This window comes from Myxine glutinosa, chromosome 10, assembly GCF_964187855.1.
Source record: "Myxine glutinosa chromosome 10, kmMyxGlut1.1, whole genome shotgun sequence".
NCBI lineage: Eukaryota > Metazoa > Chordata > Myxini > Myxiniformes > Myxinidae > Myxine > Myxine glutinosa.
Genome location: NC_136270.1, coordinates 133,357,291 through 133,377,721, shown reverse-complemented (window position 1 = coordinate 133,377,721; position 20,431 = coordinate 133,357,291). Strand labels below are relative to the sequence as shown.

At 42.2% G+C, this 20,431-nt stretch overlaps 1 protein-coding gene across 2 annotated transcripts in view; it reads left to right on the top strand.

Moving 5' to 3' along the window:
* Positions 1-20,431, top strand: part of CPSF1 (cleavage and polyadenylation specific factor 1) — a 146,949-nt gene that overhangs the window by 112,303 nt on the left and 14,215 nt on the right. For both annotated transcript variants that reach the window (XM_068126028.2, XM_068126027.2), the window contains 7 exons: positions 8,694-8,784; positions 14,569-14,653; positions 17,782-17,923; positions 18,022-18,174; positions 19,343-19,519; positions 19,603-19,669; positions 19,761-19,808. In XM_068126028.2, coding sequence (XP_067982129.1) covers positions 8,694-8,784; positions 14,569-14,653; positions 17,782-17,923; positions 18,022-18,174; positions 19,343-19,519; positions 19,603-19,669; positions 19,761-19,808 — 763 coding nt within the window. The remainder of the gene's footprint in view (positions 1-8,693; positions 8,785-14,568; positions 14,654-17,781; positions 17,924-18,021; positions 18,175-19,342; positions 19,520-19,602; positions 19,670-19,760; positions 19,809-20,431) is intronic.

Genomic DNA, 20,431 nt, shown 5'->3' with positions numbered 1-20,431 from the left:
GGGGGAAATGGCCTTAAAAACGATCATTCATATTCCACTCCCATGCATACCTGTTAAATAGATTGTCGTCTTGTATACAAAAAATCCATTTAAGCAGCCAGTAATTTGGTAGCCATGTTTTGCCCAAGTAGGCCCAAAGCCTCTGTTTAGATATTAGTTTTGTTTATATAATGAGACTGTGAATTGTATAATAATGGAACATACTGTATATTAAAGATGTACACTATTTGGTGAACAAATAACTGGATCCAACCAATGCAAACTGACATCAACATCGTAAAAAAACACCAATCTCTTAACCAAAGTAATCATCACAACCGTTATGTCTCTCCATATGGCAGGTACCTTTATTTAGGACCTAGCCGTGTATGGCATCCACTAGTTCCTGATAAAGGCCACCAGGCACGGCATGGCTGATCTTTGGATCCCTGAACCCGAGTGGTTATTTGTGCTTTTTATGCCTCCACTGACAAAGTCGCCATAGGCATTGTGTTTTCAGGTTGGTCGTCCGTCTGTCCATCTGTCTGTCCGTCCATCATAGGTTTTCGTTTCCGCGATAACTTGAGAACGGCTGAAGGGATCTTAGTCAAACTTGGTGCAGGTATGTATAATGACGTAAAGATGACCTGATTAGATTTTGAGGTCAAAGGTCAGAGGTCATGTTAGGTAAAAATCCTGTAACCACAATAACTTTGAACCAGGGATGGGATTCTGACCAAAGTTGATACAACTTTGTATTGTCATGAATTAGGTTGCAGAGGAATATCTAGATCCAGGTAGATCTGCATAGGTAGGTACTCGACTGTCGTGATAGGGAATCTACCTGTAATAAGTTCTATGTTTAGCCGTATGTCGGAATAAGTTGTATCTGTGTCCCCGCCATCCCCGGTGTGTACCCCGGTTTAGAATAGGTACACCGTATCCCTGCGTGTCGTAAGAGGCGACGAAAAGGTTTGGCGTCAGGAAGGGCATCCGGCTATAAAAACATTGCCTCAAAAAGAGAACCATGACAATTACAACTACATATGGGCAGGGTACAGCCCGAAGTACCCCGTGGGGGACCCCACTCCCTCTCGTCAAAACTCCAGGTGGGGAACCCGATCGAAGCAAAGGTGGAAATCATTCCATTTATGACGACGGAAAGTCTGATGCCCGACGTGGAGATCGGTTTCTGAGGTTTGGGACATGGAATGTAGGGACAATGACAGGGAGATCAGGAGAAGTAGTGGAAGTATTGGTCAGAAGAAGAGTGGACATATGTTGTGTGCAAGAGACGAGATGGAAGGGAAGTGGTGTCAGAATGGTGAAGGGTAGGCAGGGACAGAAATACAAGTTTGTGTGGCAAGGGTGCCCGGAGGGCGTGAATGGTGTTGGTGTCCTGTTTTCTGAGGAGTTTGTAGACAGTGTGGTGAGTGTGACGAGAGTGAGTGAAAGGTTGATGATGGTGAAAATGATGATTGGAAAGCTCTTGGTGAACGTCATCTCAGGATATGCTCCGCAGGTTGGTCGGAGCGATGAAGAGAAGGACAGGTTCTGGTGTGCGATAGAGAAGCTGATGGAAAACGTGAAAGATGAGGAAGTTGTTGTGGTTGGAGGAGACCTAAATGGACATGTGGGAAGGAGTATGGATGGTTTTGAGGGAGTTCATGGGGGTTATGGATATGGTGTGAGAAATGGAGAAGGTGCAAGGATTTTGGAGTTTGCTGATGGAGCTGATTTGTTGATTTGTAATACTCAGTTCCAGAAAGAGGATAATAAGCTTGTTACATACATGTCAGGTGGGTGGACGACAACCGTTGACTACCTGATGGTGCGTAGGCGAGATAGGGGGCACCTCCGGGACACAAAGGTGATCCCGGGGGAAGAGGCTGTTTCACAGCACCACTTGGTTGTCTGACATAAGGGTGAAAGGTGCGAGGAGAGCTCGACGGGTGAAGTACCAACCGAGAATGAAGGTGTGGAGGTTGAAAGAGGTGACCGTGAGGGGGGCATTAAAAGAGAGGCTGAGTATGGTCGAGGATGATGTGGTTGAGCTTGAAAGTGGTTGGATGTCAATGAAAGATAGTCTGTTGGGAGCCATTGGTGAGGTATGTGGATGTACAAAAGGACCACCGAGGCACTCGGAAACATGGTGGTGGGATGATGAAGTTGGAAAGAAGATTGTTGAGAAGAGGAAGAAGTTCAAGGAGTGGCAGAAGGCGAAGGGTACGGGGGCAGAAAAGGCAGAGCATGAAAGTTATAAGGCAGCCAAGAAGGCTGCAAAGAAAGAGGTAGCAAAGGCACAGGAGGCATGTAGGAAAATGTTCGGAGAACGCTTGGATTCGGAAGAGGGTCAGAGAGCGGTATTCAGGATTGCAAAGCAGATAGCGAAAGAGAGGTGCGATGTGATGGGGGTGAGTTGCTTGAAGGATGAAGTGGGACAAATCGTTGTGGACCCAGATGGAATTAAAGGAAAATGGAAGAGATATATGGAAATACTGTTGAATGCAGAGAATGAATGGGATGGCAACATAGAGAGTAACCAAGGTTTAGGACTGGCAGAGAAGATAACCGAGAAGGAAGTTGAGGAAGCGATAAAAGCAATGAAGAGTAGAAAAGCGGGAGGGCCTACCGGAGTTGTGGGAGATATGTTGAAGGCAGCGGGAAATTGGGGTGTGAAGAGAATGACAGAGATCTGCAATCTGGTGGTGAAAGAAGGCCGCATTCCAGTGGTTGGGAACTGAGTACCCTCGTCCCTCTATACAAGGGGAAAGGTGACCCTCTGGACTGTGGCTTGTATCGAGCGATAACGTTATTGGAGCATGGAATGAAGGTATTGGAAAGGGTGTTGGAGAGGAGGATAAGGAAGAAAGTGAAGATTGACGAAATGCAGTTTGGATTTATGCCAGGAAGAGGAACGACAGACGCGCTTTTTATTGTGAGGCAGTTGCAGGAGAAGTACATGGAGAAGAGGAATAAGTTGCTTCTTGGGTTTGTTGATCTGGAGAAAGCATTCGATAGGGTTCCACGTGAAGTAGTGACATGGGCATTGAGGAAGTTAGGAGTGGAGGAATGGTTGATCAGAGTGGTGATGGCAATGTACAAAAGAGCGCGCACAGCTGTAAGGATGAAGGACGGGAACAGTGGTGAGTTTGAGGTGAAGGTGGGAGTGCATCAGGGGTCGGTACTAAGTCCACTACTATTTGTAGCTGTGATGGAGGTGCTGGCTCGGAACGTAAAGGAGGGTTTACCGTGGGAGTTGTTGTATGCAGATGATCTGGTGTTGATTGCAGAAAGTATGGATGGACTGAAGGAGAAGATGAACAAGTGGAAGGAATGTATGGAGACAAAAGGTCTGAAGGTGAATATCGGAAAAACGAAGGTGATGGCAAGTGGTAAAGCATGTGGTGAGGTGGAAAGAACTGGGAAGTGGCCGTGTGCTGTGTGCAGGAAGGGTGTCGGAGTGAATTCCATTCAATGTACAATGTGCGCTGAGTGGGTTCATCAAAAATGTAGTGGTCTGAGAGGGTCATTAACCAGTGTGGCAGCTACATTCAAGTGTAAGGTGTGCACAGAGGGAGCTGCAGATGGAGGAAATGTTGAGTTGGATCTTGGAGACGGCGTGAAGCTGGAAGGTGTGAAAACATTTTGTTACCTAGGAGACATGCTGAATGGAGAAGGTGGATCAGACTCGGCAACGGTTGCTAGAGTGAGATGTGCATGGATGAAGTTTCGGGAACTGAGTGGCGTGCTGACGAGGAGGGTCGTGTCGTTGAAGCTGAAGGGAAAGGTGTATGCTGCACGTGTGAGAAGTGTTATGATTTATGTTAGTGAGACATGGGTAATGAACGTAGAGCAGCAACGAAGGCTGGAAAGGGTGGAAATGTGAATGGTTCGGTGGATGTGTGGAGTATCGTTGAGAGAGAGAGGAAGCCAAATGATGAATTGCGAAAGATGATGGGAATAGAGCCTGTGATTGATGCTGTGAGGAGAAACAGTTTGAGATGGTTTGGTCATGTGTTGAGGAAGGATGAAAGTGACTGGTTGAGAAGAGTGATGGAAATGAATGTGGAAGGAAGTAGAGGACAGGGAAGACCGAGAAAGACTTGGCTAAAGATGGTCGAAGAAGAAATGCGGTCCAGGGGGTTAACATAGGGAGATGCAGAAAATAGGGCAAAATGGAGAACATTGTCATGGGGACCGCAAGGCTAACCCCCGCTCTTGCAGGGAAAATGGCCTTTTAAAATTCCTGTTGTTGATGAACGTATTTGATTTTGTTGTCAAGAGGTCAAATGTCAATGTCTGTAATAGGTCTATAACTTGAGAACGGCTGAAGGGATATAATTCAAACTTGGTACAGGTATGTATAATGATGTAAAGATTATCTGATTAGATTTTGGGTTCACATGGTCAAGGGCCAAAGGTCAGAGGTCATGTTAAGTAAAATGTATGTTGCCACGCCAACTTGTGAACAAGTGATGGGTTTTTGAGCAAATTTCGTACAAGTATATATGATGTAAAGATGAACTGATTGGATTATGTCATCAAGAGGTCACAGGTGCAGGTCAGGTCATGTCAGGTAAAAATGTAAACTAAAACCATGTAAACTAAAATGTAAACTAAATGTCAGGTAAAAAATAAACTGGTCATGTCAGGTAAAAATGTGATAACTTGTGAACAGCTGAAGGGATTTAAATTAAAACTTGGTACAGGTATGTATAATGATGTAAACATGAACTGATTAAATTTTGGGGATCAAGAGGTCAAAGGTTAGAGGTCAGGTTAGGTAAAAATGTGATAACTTGAGAACAGCTAAATGGATTAAAATCAAACTTGGTACAAGTATTATAATGATGTAATAATGTGGGCGGAGGCATATCGGTCGACGTTGTGATGTTGGTATCGTTCTAGTTTTCCAATACAGTACTTTTAATTGCTTATGCCTTTGTATTATCTGTACTATGGGTGTGTCATTTGTAGCTCTTGGTGGTTGTCCTGGAATCCACAGATTGTTTCCTAGTCCTTTATTACATAACTAATATAAAGCCCTTCAAAAATGACGGGTTGGAACAGTTTTTGACGGTACAGCCACATGAGCATGCCAAAGTCTGAATTCTGGGCCTAGTGTCATGGGTGCTTTTATCATCTTTATTTGTTAGACATCCTACAGATGTAAATGAACACTCGTTTTCCTCTGCGTGCATTACACATCATGTGCAGCAAATTTCCCCTCCCTGTGCCTTGTATTTATTGTGATTAAAAAAAAAATACCGCTTCTGTACACCGACCTTGAGGCTCAGTTTGCATGCCACCGTCTACAATTCCAATGTAAGAGGCATAATTATTCTTCTTTTGGGTCTTCGGAGTCCTTGGGGTCTGTTGGATCCTCGAGGTCTTTTGAGTCCTTCGAGTATTTTGGGTCCTCGATCTGGATCTTTGGGGTATTTCAGGGTCTTTGGGGTATTTTGTGTCTTAGGGGTCATTTGGGGTCCACTGGGTCCTCAGGGTATTTAAGGGGCCCCGGTGCCTTTTTGGTCTTTTGGATTGTTTGGGGTCTTTCGGGTCTTTAAGGGTCAATGGCATATTTTGGGTCTTCGGGGTCTTTTCGATCTTTTCGGTCTTGGTTTTTTTTTGGGTCTTCTTGGTCTTTAAGGGTCTTTTGGATATTTTGGGTCTTGGGGTCTTTTAGGTCTTCCGGCTCTTTTCGGTCTTCAGGGTCTTTTCGGTCTTTGGGGTATTTAAAGGTTTTTTGGGTATTTTGGGTGTTTGTGGTCTTTTGGGTCTTTAAGGGTCTTGGGGTATTTTGGGTATTTGGGGTCTTTATGGTTTTTTGGGAAATTTTGGGTCTTCAGGGTTTTTTGGGGTTTTTGGGGTCTTTTGGATCTTTAAGGGTCTTGGTGTCTTTGGGGTATTTTGGGTTTTCAGGGACTTGTTGGTCTTTTAAGTCCTCTGGGTCATTTGGGTCCTTGGGGTGTTTAAGGGTCTTTGGGGTATTTTGGGACTTCGGGGTCTTTTGGGTGTTTAACAGTCTTCAGGGTCTTTTGGGGTATTTAAGGGTATTTGGGGCATTTTGGGCCTTCGGGGTCTTTAAGGGTCTTTGGGGTCTTTAGAGTCATCATGGTATTTTGGGTCTTTAAGGATCTATGGGCCTTGTTGTAAGAATCAGATTTACAACATTGTCCCAAGAGTGAGTTTAATTCAGAATCGATCTCGAGCAATACCTTTAAGAAACCAACAAGCCACTTATCAGTATATAGTAATCATAGAAGTGAGTAATGGATTTGCAATTAGTACAAGCAAGCTTAGAACCAAGAGTAACACGCACCATCTGAGAATGCACTACATCACACAGAATAAATGTCACAGGAATCATCGGAGCGCTGTCCAGTCCGAATTCTTATAGGAGCCTCTCAGTGGACAGAGTCGGCATAACACCTGGGTTCAACTTAGACACAATTTCATTGCAGGCCTTTTGGTGGTTTTTGGGTCGTTGGGGTATTTTGGGTCTTCGGGGTCTTTTGGGTGTTTAACAGTCTTCAGGGTCTTTTTGGGTCTTCGGGGTATTTAAGGGTATTTGGGGCATTTTGGGCCTTCGGGGTGTTTATGGGTTTTTGGGGTGTTTATGGGTTTTCGGGGTCTTTAAGGGTCTTCGGGGTCTTTAGAGTCTTCATGGTCTTTTGGGTCTTCATGGTCTTTTGGGTCTTTAAGGATATATTGGCCTTTTGGTGGTTTTTGGGTCTTTTGAGTATTTTGGGTCTTTAACAGTCTTCAGTGTCTTTTGGCTATTTTGGGTGTTTGGGGGCCATTGGGTCTTCAGGGTATTTTGGGTCTTCATGGTCTTTTGGGTGAAAAAAATGGCCTCTAAAGGTGGTTATTTATGGTCTTTTGGGTCTTTAACAGTTTTCAGGGTGTTTTGGGTCTTCAGGGTATTTGGGGTATTTTGGATCTTCAGAGTCCTTGGGGTCTTCTGCGTCCTTGGGGTCTTTTGGATCCTTGGGGTCTTTGGGATCCATTGGATTTTCAGGGTCCTTTTAGTATTTTGGGTCTTCGGGGTATTTTGGGTCTTCAGAGTCCTTGGGGTCTTCTTGGTCCTTGGGGTCTTCTGTGTCTTCATGGTCTTTTGTGTCTTTAACAGTCTACAGGGTATTTTGGGTGTTTGGGGTCCATTGGGTGTTTGGGGTTTTCTGGGTCTTTGGAGAAAAGAATGAAACGCTTGGGTCCTCAGTCTTTTATGTTTTTTAACTGGTCGACACACAGTCGTGTTCAAAGATTGCCCCTTAAACGCCCTCCCCCTTCCCTTAACCCCCGCCCCTCCCCTCACCTCTCTCCCCATCTCCCCCTCCCCTCCCCCCCCCCCCCCGCCCACTCAAATCCCTCCCAAAGCACTACTCAAAGCCTTTAAAACCCATGAAGGGTGACAGACACACAAACACACACACACATTGTGTTTTATATGGTAGATGGTGCTCCACAACCGATCTGATTATATAAGAGCCATCTCAGTGGGTATTGGGTGTTGCCCAGGTAATATCCTGGCGAGTACCATAGGTAGTTTGCCGTTGCTTTCCCGGTGGTAAGGCGGGTTTTAACTATTTCGGTTGAGGGTTCTTTTGTGAGGTCCGAGAGCAGTTTCCCCGTTCATTTGAGACGCGGTGTTTCCTTTGTGCAACGCGACTCATTTTGGATAAACGGCACCGTTGTCACCACAGCCATTTGAATTGCAATCCTGGGAACCTGCACAACATGCACCTTTACATGGGGATGATTAAACAATCGGCTACAAACCCCTCAAACCTCACTCAATTCATTTTTGAGTTATTACCTTGTATTGTTTTTTTTTTCCTCTTCTTCTTTTCTTGTGCAGCTCGAGCCGGAAATTATTGCCTCGTTTATCATCATATGTTAAGTCTGGACTGCTTGATTGATTTCTGTGCTGTAGTAATATCAACCTTGTATCCAAAAACATCATTCACCCGCACACGAGTAGGGACCAAAGAAACACCAAGACACCAAGAGAGGCCTTCACCGTGAGCCGAAGCACCGATCCCAGCTAATACCTCAATGCATTATTCTCAGAGTTTATTATATTTTTAAATATTTTGCCCCAATATGATTATTTAGATGTTTAATAATTTGCATTGATGTTTGTGTTTTCAAAACCTAAGATGAGTGTGCGAGCGTGCACGTACCTGTGCCCACTTGCACCTGCGTGCAAGTGTGTGCCTCTGACCCGTTTCCATTTGGTTTTCCATCGCAAATTTTATGGTAAATTACTTAAATTTTCCATTCGTCCAATCTTCATCTTACCTGCCGGTTGTTCAAGCCTTTCGAAGCTCTCTCCCATTCGCCTGATAATCGGGGATTGTAACCTGAGCAAACGGAATTGTACTTAAATAAATAAATATGTGTTCCTTTGCAAGGAGCTTCAACACAGGAGGTTATTGGTCCCATCGAAGCCTGTGCAATGGTCGTTTGCCGGTGTTCTATCCTTTCTAAAGGTTGCTGCACGTACCATTTTAAAAGTCTTCGGTACGACTCGGCAGGGATTTGGACCACCGACCTCCCAGACTCAGAGTGCGACACTCTTACCTCACCTCACCATTACGTCACTGAGTCTGCTTCAAAATGATACGTGTTGGTGTCTCCCTTGATATTTCTATCCCATCCGATCGCGTACTATTTATCGGCGTTTGTCACTGTTGTTGCCTTTACAGGTGTACGTGGTTGTTACGAGTATGTCTGAGATCTGTAACCGAATCCCAAGGATGGCTGGCGATGACAAAGAGTTTGAGATTGTGGAACGAGGTGAGATATCCAAACATGATTAAAAAGTGAAACAACTCGTACGATAGATATTTATGTTGTTAGAATTTTTTTGGGTGTGTGTGTTGTTGTTGTTAAAGCTCTTGCTTCAGGGTTAAAATCCCTTATTAATATTACTCTATTCATTTCTCAGTTGTCCTTGTAAAGGTTTACTGATTTGTTTTCTTTCCTTTGTCTTTCTTGGACAATCTCTTCCATGAGCATTAAATACAAAATTTTAACAAAATTGTTGTGCGAGTCAGCATTTAATAACCATTTAACCAGCCAGGTATTGGATGCATTTTATAAATCGATACTTTTGTGATGCTTGCTGACCGTCGGCCTTTAAGTCTAGCTCATCCAAATATGTGATGTTGAAGTTGCGATGCAGAAGTGGTGGCCCAATTGAAACTGGTGCTACCTGGAACAAGCTAATATAAGAGACATCAGAAGCCCATTTCAGTGTGTAAATAAGTGTTGCGCCATGTCCATGGTAAGATTGTGAGCTGCGGTAACGTTCACATGCCAGTAGTGGGTGCCGTGTTGCTGGCAGAGGGCACTGTATAAGGAGAAAGCAACAACTAAGCCGATTAAATATGAACAAGACGACAGTAAATAAAGATTCAATTTGTTAAATACCACTTGTGCATTTCTGGTTGCTCAAACGAAAATATAACACCTTATAACATGTATAATATATATATATATATATATATATATAACATGTATAATATACATAAAAATTTCCCCCAAAAAAATTCACTTTGACATTATGGGGTATTATGTGCAGATCAGTGAATGGAGAAGATTGTCATGGGGCCCGCAAGGCTAACCCCTGCTCTAGCAGGGAAAATAGCCTTAAAATGCCTGTTGTTGTTGTTGTTGTTGTTGTTTATATGTAGATCAGTGACAGAAAAATCTCAATTTAATCCATTTTAAATTCAGGCTGTAACACAACAAAATGTGAAACAAGTCAAGGAGTATGAATACTTTCTGAAGATACTGTACACACACACACACACACACACACACACACACACACACACGGTTCAAAGGTCACGAGGGGGGGGGGGGGGGGGGAGGAGGGGAAGAGCCTTCATTAGAATGGGAGGAGGTGATGAATATGGGGCACAGGGAAACGACGGAACATCTTGTGTTGATAAAAACGAAGAAAGATATCTCAAGCAAAGAGTCACAGGCCTATAGGGGAAACCCTATGCCTGTGCGGGCACTCTGAGCAGCAGGAAAGTCCGCTGTAAAAAATAATGACTGCAACTTCTCAAGTGAGGAAAAACATCACCTTGCGAAGAGACATGATTATGCAACAAAGCAAGAAGCTGAGAAGGTGCTAACTGTCTCACCACCATCAAAGACATTACTCCAAAGGAGAAAACTACCAACGGAAACCTGGAGTGTTGAGAAGGAGATAATCCTCCAATGCAAGATGTATTCCATACATGAGGCATGGGGGTGTAAAGGTAAGGGTGAACGGTTCAGGAACCAGCTAAAAAAAACGAAACTGGCCACGAGGTCAGAGAGACAGTCCCCCTTGATAAATTTGATAAGGTCTTTTCAACAATTAAAATAAATCTAGATAAAGATAGAATAGAAGAGATTACATCTTGGGCAACAAGTGAAAAGAGAGATTAGACTGAGGGGAGCTAAGTGTTCGCTTGAAGGTGAAGACAGAGATGGCAGGAATTTGGCCGAGATTGCACGAGAGGAGGTTTTGGCTGTGCAACGAGAAGGGGGACCAAACCCTCACATAGACCCGGACCAAAGGCGACGAAGAAAGAGTGTGGCAAAGGAAAAAATGACGGTATCCCCCTGAAAGAGGGGCAAGACCGGTTCAGAGACAAAGACCAAGTGACTCAGGTACAAACGAAGGGGAAAATAATGGAAAATGTAGATGTTGATGGGCAGAAAGATAAGGGAGAGCAGCAGAATGAGGGAGAGGAGGATGGTGAAGATGATGAAGCGCAGCATAGACTGGAAGAAGAGCTAGCTAACAAAATAGAAGAGAGAAGAGATGGAATTGATAAAACTCAGAGAAAGACCAAAACTTTATCGCATAGAAAACAATAAATGCACAAAAATCTTCGTGAGGCGAAGCAACCATTGAATTCGAAAAATGATTTCAAAATCGTCCACCTTGAAGTAAATCAATGTTGTGTGTTTCGCAGCGGCACTGCTTATTGAAGAAAAAGTAATGGTCAAACAACACCAGAAGAAGAAAAAACACAAAGGGGCAATACAAATAGAAACCACCTTGGCGACAGAGATTAAAGACACAAAGAGAGCAACTGCTGAAGGAAGTAGGAAAAATACAACAGATCAGGAAAGGAAACAGACACCCAAAACTAAAAAAGAGAATCCACGGAATAAAAAACAAACACAAAATCGAAGACAAAGACCTCGAGTGCTTGGGTGCTGAAAACAAACTCAAAAGAGAAATGATAGCAAGGAAGATAAAAATAAACTTTGAAGAAGGAAAACACAGAAAACAAAACAACATGTTTGAAAGTAACCCAGAAATGTACAGTGAATTGGGAAAACAAAAGCAGAATGTGTCAACTCCCCCTGAAAAAGAAAAACTGGAAAAATTCTGGAAAGGATTTTTTGAAGATCGAAAAGAACATAACAAGGAAGCAGGATGGATCCCAAATTTGGAAAAGAAGAAGCAACATTGGAGGAAATGCCCCCATTGATTATAATTTTGTTATAATCCCCCCATTGATTATAACATTGATTATTAGAAATGCCACCATTGATTATAATTTTGTTATAATCCCCCCATTGATTATAACATTGATTATTAGAAATGCCACCATTGATTATAACCAATTTTCTCTTCATCAATAATTATTGATGAAGAGAAAATTAGAAAACAGCTTCAAAAAATGCCAGATGAAATTCCAAATTTCTGGCTAAAACAACTTGATACTCTTCACAACCACTAGGCCAGGACATTTAACGAACTGATCCAAGAGGAAAAGGCAGTGGATGAGTGGCCCGTAGAAGGGAACACCTTTCTCATCCCAAAATCGCAGGAAACCCAACTTCCCCACAAATACCGGCCGATAACATGTCTACCAACATACTAACATACAAACTGCTGACAGGAATCATCACAGAAATGTTTACCATCATCTAACACAGCAAGGAGGTTTAGAGGCAGAAAAAATGGATGTAAGAGAGGGTGTTATGGAACAATTGACCACCTACGACTGAACAAGGCCGTACCTGAAAATTGCAAAATGTGAAGAACTAAATTGTCCACCACCTGGATAGACAACAAGAAAGGTTTTGAAAGTGTTCCACATTCGTGGATGATAAAATGCAGGTAAATATACACAATCAATCCACAGATAATCAAACTGATTGAGAAAGCAATGGAGCTCTGGAATACCACATCGATATTACAGCACTCAGAATGAAATATCGAAATACCAGATGTGAAGATACGGCGTGGAATCTTCCAGGGAGACAGTCTTCCCTTCCCCCTCCCTCACCCCTCCCCTCCCACCCCCATTTTGTTTTGTCTGGCTCTGGGCCCACTAATTAACCTCATCAATGAACAAGAACACAGATACACCCTAACAACCAATAGAAGACCATCCAAAGAAATAGGAAAGGTGACATCTACTATACATGGATGATTTAAAGGTCTCGCCAAATGACAAAAAATTGACAGAACAACTAAAACTAGTAAAACGGTTTTCCGAGGACATTCAAATAGAATTTGGACAAGACAGGTGTGCCAAGTACACATTTGTACAAAATTGACCTTGAAACAACAACACAGCAGTTAGAAAACGAAACATCATACAAATACCTCGGAGTAGAAGAGGACCACCAAATATGTCACAAACAAATGTGCAAACAAATCACCAAAGAATACCGACGTAGAACGAAGATGATTCTGAAAACATACCCAAGAAACAAAATCAAAGCCATAAACCAGCTTGTAGTACCAGTGTTCCATTATAGCTGCAGAATAATAAACTGGGCCCAATCAGAAATCAACAAGTTAGACATCACAACAAGAAAATTCCTTACCATCCACAAAATGTTTTACAAAAACCAGTGCATCCCGAGAATGTACCTGCCAAGACGAGAGGGAGGGAGCAGCCTGATGGAACTCTACCAGGTGCATAGAGCGACGAGTGTAGGACTAGCTGAGTATGTGAACTGCTCAACAGACTATCGGATGCAATTTGTAAACAAACGTGAACACAATAAACCTGAAAAAGTATCCCTAACTCACCTTGCAAATAATTTCCAAAAACAGGTGCGAATAGAAGATGCTGCACAGGAAAATGAAACAGCAACAAACACAGCCCCAACAATTGCAAAAAAGACAAAATAAATATATATAAAGAAATATCATGAAATATACACCAACAACTGGGAAAATGATAAAAGAGCAGGAAAATACAAAAAATAATTGGACAGAGTGGGGATAGACAAAGAAGGATCATTGGAATGGTGAAGAAGAGGTCAGCTCAACTGGGACGGAGAACGAATCATAATAAATGCCCAAGATCAAGGACACAACACCAATGGATTAAAAAAGATGGCGGGACTGAGCCAGACAGACAAGTGTACATTCTGCAAGACAGAAACAGAAAGTACGAGTCACCTGCTCTCGGGATGCAAAAAACTATTATCAGAACAACTTTATGCACAACGACACAACAAAGTATGCAAAGTGATTCATTGGCAAATCTGCAAAAAATTAATCATCCCAGAACCAGAAAACTCATGGAAACACGAACCAAGGACAATCATTGAAAATGAGGACGTCATGCTCATGTACGACCTGATGATTCCATCAAGTGTGAACATAGAAAACAAAGCATTGCGTCTGGACATTGTATTCAGGAACACAAAGGAAAAGACAGCATTGATGATTGAGATATCAGTACCCAGCGATTTTGGCTTAAACAACGCAGAAATGAAGATGATGACCAAATACCATGACCTCAAAAATGAGGTCAAGAGATCTTGGAAGCTGAAGAGCATCAAAATTGTACCAGTGATATGATAATTGGAGCAACAGGAATGATGATGAAGAACCTCAATGAGATATTTAAAATCATCCCCGGGAATATTATCACAAATGAACTACAACTGGAGACAATCCGGGGTTCGGTGATCCTGAAAAGAGAACTTGGAACAAAACTCTGAAAAAGTTGCACAGCTTGGTCCATGAACTGTGATCCCTTACCGAAGAGGAGGTGGATACTTTGGGTCCTGAGAGGACTCCGTTCCACCTCGTGAAACCCACAAATGGAGAAAACAACCAACGACACACAGGTACACACACACACACACACACACACACACGCACACACACACGCACATACACATACACACACACACACACACACACACACACACACACACACACACACACGCGCATAAATTCCTGCATGGGGCTGGTGTGGAAAAACTTCTGACTCGATCTGGGACTCAAACCCAAGGATCTCCTCACTTACGTGGGTGGTGACAGCCCACTGAGGAGTCTTTGGGGTATCCTCAGAAATTTCTCACACTAACACTGCAAGCTTTTTAATTGTGTGTGTGTATATGTATGCATATATAACACACATTGTGTTACAGCCTGAATACTGTGTTATTGTGTTACAGCCTTACGGCTGTGTATAATTATATTTCACAGTTATGTAACCTTACCGATCACAGCATTTCAGAGTAAGGGTATTTCTTTGAAAATACAAATAAAATGGTGCTGCAGTTGAAGTTTTTTTTGTCTCTGTTCCACAGATGATAGGTTTATTTATCCGACACAGGAGAAGTTTTCCATTCAGCTCATGTCGCCAGTCAGCTGGGAGACGATCCCCAACACAAGGTTTGACACGTGGCTCACTATGGTTGCCCATTGACTATTGTATGAGTTTTTATTTTATTTTGTAACGATGCCACAAGATTGTTGAAAAGAGTACTGGTAAGTGCCATATGGTGCTCCGGAGGTGGAGGTGACCTGCCAAGTGGCAGCGGTTGATAAAGATGTCGTGCCATGTGTATTTGTAAGACAATGACAGCTTGACGTAAAAGGTCATGTTCTCTCAGTAGTCCACTTTGTATTCACTCAGCTATTTGTACACCGCTATTGTACACCACTCCTTTCATATGCCATCTCCAGGCGCTGCATGATGTCATCGTCGGCACTGAAGGGGGCCCGGCGATGACGCGCGCCGAAAGGGAGTACTCAGTTTTCACTCTAGTTACCCTCACCAGAGGAGAGGTTATTGCATTTGAGTCTGTTTGTTTGTCTGTTTGTTTGTTTGTTTGTTTGTCCGCACAGAATAAATATGATTTTCTCTGCAACCGTTGGTCGGATTGACAGAAAATTTTCACCACAGGTGCAACTCCACCTGTGGAATTATTTAATGATAATTATGACGTCATAGGTCACGTGGTTCGGTCGCCAACTTGGAAAAATCGAAAAACTTTGCACCTCTATCTTTGCACTTTGCACCTCCATTATGACGTCATAATTCGACAAGTACAAAACTTCATCCGATCAAGATGAAATTTATTGAGCGCCATGTCGGCATAAATTGGTGGAGAAAAAATAATAATGATGATGTCATCGGTCATGTGGTTTGGCCGCCATCTTGGAAAAACCAAAAAACTTTGTACCTCTATCTCTGAAAGTGCTGAATATAAAAAATTGAGACATTGCTCATTGTAAAGAACTCTTCATGCGGAATAAAAGATGTTAATGATGATGTCATAGGTGCCTCCATTATGACGTCATAATTCGACAAGTACAAAACTTCATCCGATCAAGATGAAATTTCTTGAGCATAATCTTGGAATAAATTAGTTTAGAAAAAAATATAATGATGACGTCATCGTTCATGTGGTTCGGCCGCCATATTTGTTTTAACACAAAAGCCTTAAAAACCACAGAAAATACTACTGTGTTCAAAAAGTATCCGACCTTTATTTTTCGTGCGTAAAAAAAAAGAAGCTAGGGAGGCGTTGATTGGTGCACGTATGTAGGCGATCCTAATGCACACGCGTGAATTCTTTCCCACCTGCAGAAGCTGTCATTCGACGGCAGACCGCCAATGAGTGAGGACATGTAAGTGAGCGCCGTCGGATTTTCGTTTTTGACAAAATGACGGAAAAACTTGAACAACGCTACTGCATCAAATTTTGTGTTTTTTGGCCTCGGGGATGTTGGATGCTTCCATTGTGATGACTGCAACTTGGTTTCTGGGTCGTACCCATAAACCCAGGAGTCATCGCCAGTGATCACTGTGTTGAGGAAGGTGGGATGGCTGTTCACAGTCTCCAGCATGTCCTGTGCGATCTCCAAACTGAGTTGCTTCTGCTCAATCGTTAGCAGCTTTGGTACGAACTTCGCTGAGATTCTCCTGAAGCCCAAATCCTCCTTCATAATGGAATGAATGGTGTTGAATCTTGCGGATCGTTTCCACTTGGGAATCGCCAAGCTTTACACAAAATTTGATGCAGTAGCATTGTTCAAGTTTTTCCATCATTTTGTCAAAAACGAAAATCCGACGGCGCTCACTTACATGTCCTCACTCATCGGCGGTCTGCCGTCGAATGACAGCTTCTGCAGGTGGGAAAAAATTCATGCGTGTGCATTAGGATCGCCTACATACGTGCACCAATCAACGCCTCCCTAGCTTCTTTTTTTTTACGCACGAAAAATAAAGGTCGGATACTTTTTGAACACACTACGTACATCCTGGCGAGGGTTTGCAATCCCTGATTGCTCTTTTTCTTGTTTCTTTCTTGTTTGTTTTCTTGTTTCTTTGTCCTGGCTATATCAGCCATTCTTTGAGCATAAAAGCTGAAATTTGGCCACAATAGTGAGTAAATGTTCTGGCAAAAAGGTTTTTTTCTTTTCTTTTTTGATTAATCAATTCATTGATCAATTATTTATTTTTTTCGATTAATTACTTGATTAATTTTCAAAAAGTTACAGATTCGGATGAAGCAGTGGTGGTTTAGGTATGCTTTGAGCCAATTGATTTAGAAATTAATTATTTTACGATTATTATTTATTTATTTTAATTACGCAATTAATCAATTCATTAATCAAGCAATTATTGTACACCGCTCCCTCCCAAAGAAAGATGTAGGGATGGTTTCACATGATCATTTCTTGTGATCATCCCTCCCTTGTTTACATATTTTATGGAGTAACATCCCTACATCCATTTGCGTATTTGAAAATGTTTTTATTACTTGTCAGATTATTGGTTTACAACAACAAACAACACAACATGCATTTTAAAGGCCATTTTCCCTGCTAGAGCGGGGGTTAGCCTTATTGGTTTACACAACTGGCCATTTTGCTCTATTGGTGTGTGTATGATCCTCATCAAAATAAAATACTTTACTTCTTTTGTTTATTATCCCCGTGCTTTTTGAAAATAAAACAGGAGGATATTGTAATCTGCTCCATGTGTCCGTCCATCCATCTGTCAGTCACACTATCTCCTCATAAACGGTTGGGCAGAAATTCACCGAACTTGGTAGTTATGATGACCACATGACACGAAGGTGCAAGAGCAGTATCATTTTGACCCTGCCCATGGGGCACCAAAAATGCAATTACGTGCACATTTTCAAACATTTTAAAATGAAACTATATTTATGCAATCAACCTGGGGGACACGTGAAATATGCAACGTTTTTTGGAATTTGACCCCCGGTGCATGCCCCAGGGGATGTGGACTTGGGGTCATCGGTTAAAACGGGAAAAATATTTTAAACTTAAAATTTGATATTGGGTCATTCATGATGGACCTTTTTGCCATCTTCAACTTTGCTTTAGTTGGGAAGCGTTGGGATTTGAGATGGTGTGCTATCGACTTCACTCCAGTTTTATTTTACATTGATATGAGTTCAAACTCGTTTGATGGTTGATATGAGTTTGACTTCTGTTCAAACAATTTTCTTCATAAACCATCTTTTGTGTGAATATTTTGGAAGGATCGACCTTGAGGACTGGGAACACATAACATGCATGAAAAACGTTTCCCTGAGGAGTGAAGAAACCATCACCGGTGTCAAAGGTTACATCGCTCTTGGCACTTGCGTGATCCAGGGTGAAGAGGTCACTTGTCGTGGCAAGGTAACGAATGGTGCTGTGGAAACTGTCGATTGGTGGACTCAAACAAATGAGATGAGGTTTTGTAAAGAGAAACCCCTCACCTTACGGTGTCACTGCAGATAATCATCTTGGATGTGATTGAGGTCGTGCCAGAACCAGGACAACCACTGACCAAGAACAAGTTCAAGGTTCTTTACGAGAAGGAGCAGAAGGGTCCTGTGACGGCCTTGTGTCAGTGCAGCGGATACCTTGTGACTGCCATTGGTCAGAAGGTCAGTCAACACCGATCCCGCTGGGCACCTGCACTCAAATAAATCCTAGTAATTTAGTCTAGTATTCTAACACCTCAAAGAAATCTTTAGTACCCCTCCCTCCTCCCCCAGCCCTCTCCCTTCCACAGATCTACCGATGTCCCTGTTCACTGCTGTTGTTGTGCTTGTGTGCTACCCTCTCTCTCCCCCTCTTGTCTCCCACTTCCTTCATTGTATGTTTTATGTTTCTGTGCACGTTTTCATGTTCTATGTTTCATGTTCTTACACGAGCCTCCATTCTGTATACAAAAAATAATAATAATAAAAATAAACACACTCAAACCGAATGAGAGTGTGTCCCATTAGCCGAGTTATTCACATTACCTTTCCATTTTTAAACCGTGTGCATTAGGATGGTTCTTCAAAATGAAAGTTAGAAAAGTTATGCTCCTAACACTTAAATGTTTTGTATGTATGAAAAAACCCTTGTGGTGAAATTGAAAGCCATTTGGCATGAATTTAGGGGTTGCACATGGAGTTAGTAATTTCACATATTTGGCTCGCATAAATGTTTGGAGTTGATTTATTTTTACTCTGCTGCTATACCTGTGATTTTGACCATTACAGTTGACCTATGAACTTGCTATGTACTGCACATTTTGAAGTTGTTTTAAAGTTAATTGAATACAATACACTAGAGCTGTACTCTAGTGTATGCAGTTGCTCTCATTGAAGAGTACAATCGTCTCCTGATAAGGGAAGAACAGCAAACCCAGTATCTGCTTCGAGTTGTGACAGAACATCGCAAGAGGTTTCCCGATTGCAGGAAATCGATGCTTATCAGGCAACCATGAGTCACTGTGCAACCCCTAAAACTTGATGTATTCAAAAAATATTTCACACGCAGAAGTTTTACCTCAATACCAAACAAAATTAAGGGTTTGGAGTAAAACAATTCAATTTGTTTTAATTTTTGCCTTATGTAACTAAGAACCATCCGAATATGCATCCATTATCTGATACTATACGTCATATCAATTTTACACTGACGAGGGTATACCTTATAATACTTTGAACACCACAGTAGAGGGGGTACATATTGCAGTACTTTTATAACTTTACTCTAAGTTAACAAACCGATTGATTATGGAGAATGTAACCATGTTAACTGGTTACTACATGTTTGTAGATCTTTTTATGGAGCCTCAAAAACAACGAGCTGCAGGGCATGGCGTTCATCGACACACAGCTTTACATCCACCAGATGATCAGCAACAAGAACTTCATTTTGGCAGCAGATGTCATGAAGAGCATCTCGTTGTTGCGCTACCAAGCGGGCAGCAAGACCCTGTCCCTCGTGAGTCGGGTGAGTAACACCACGAAGAGTGAGAGTACCGTGTGTGCTTCGTTGATGTGTTGATATCTGAGGCTTGAGGTATGTGCTTCCAGGATGTAAAGCCATTGGAGGTGTACGGAGTAGAATTTATGGTGGACAACACATCGCTGGGCTTCCTTGGTAATAAACTATTGATGTAAACGTTGCTGGAAATTGTGTTAAAGTTTGAAGCAGTCATTTTGATACCTTACATTTCCTGTTTGATTTTTAGTGTCTGATAGAGACAAGAACTTGATCATCTTCACTTATCAGCCAGAAGGTGAGGAATTTACCTACCCCTGCTTTATAAATCATCACAAGCGTTAAGTAGAACGACACTCGGTAGAGCACACACCTTCGCCAGGCTGAACAGTTTACATTTTGTATCGCACCTACAGGTCGGATCCGGATCCAGACCTGAACCAAAATCAAATAGCTTGTTCTTGTCACTTACCCAACTCATCCATCAAGTTTAGTCATAACTCGTCCAGAACTTTTTAAAATATCATGTTATATACAGTTTTTGTCCCTATCACTCAATGCTGAAGAATTGTTTTAAATTTTTATAAATTTACATTTGGATTCAGAATTTCACCAAATTCGTCACACACCCAACCTGTCCACCAAGTTTTGTCCGAATCCGTCCATAACTTTTTGAGATATTGTGCTCTATATTGGTTTTAGGCCTATCACGCAATGGTGAAGAATCACTTTTTAAAATCCTCTGATCCGGATCCGGATTTGAATCTTCACCAAAATATAATCAATTCTTCCTTGTCACACACCAAACCTGTCCACCAAGTTTCGTCCGAATCCATCCACACCTTTTTGAGATATCCTGTTCACAAACAGACAAAAAAAAACTACAGGTGTGCCAACACAACCTTCATCCAACTTCAGTGG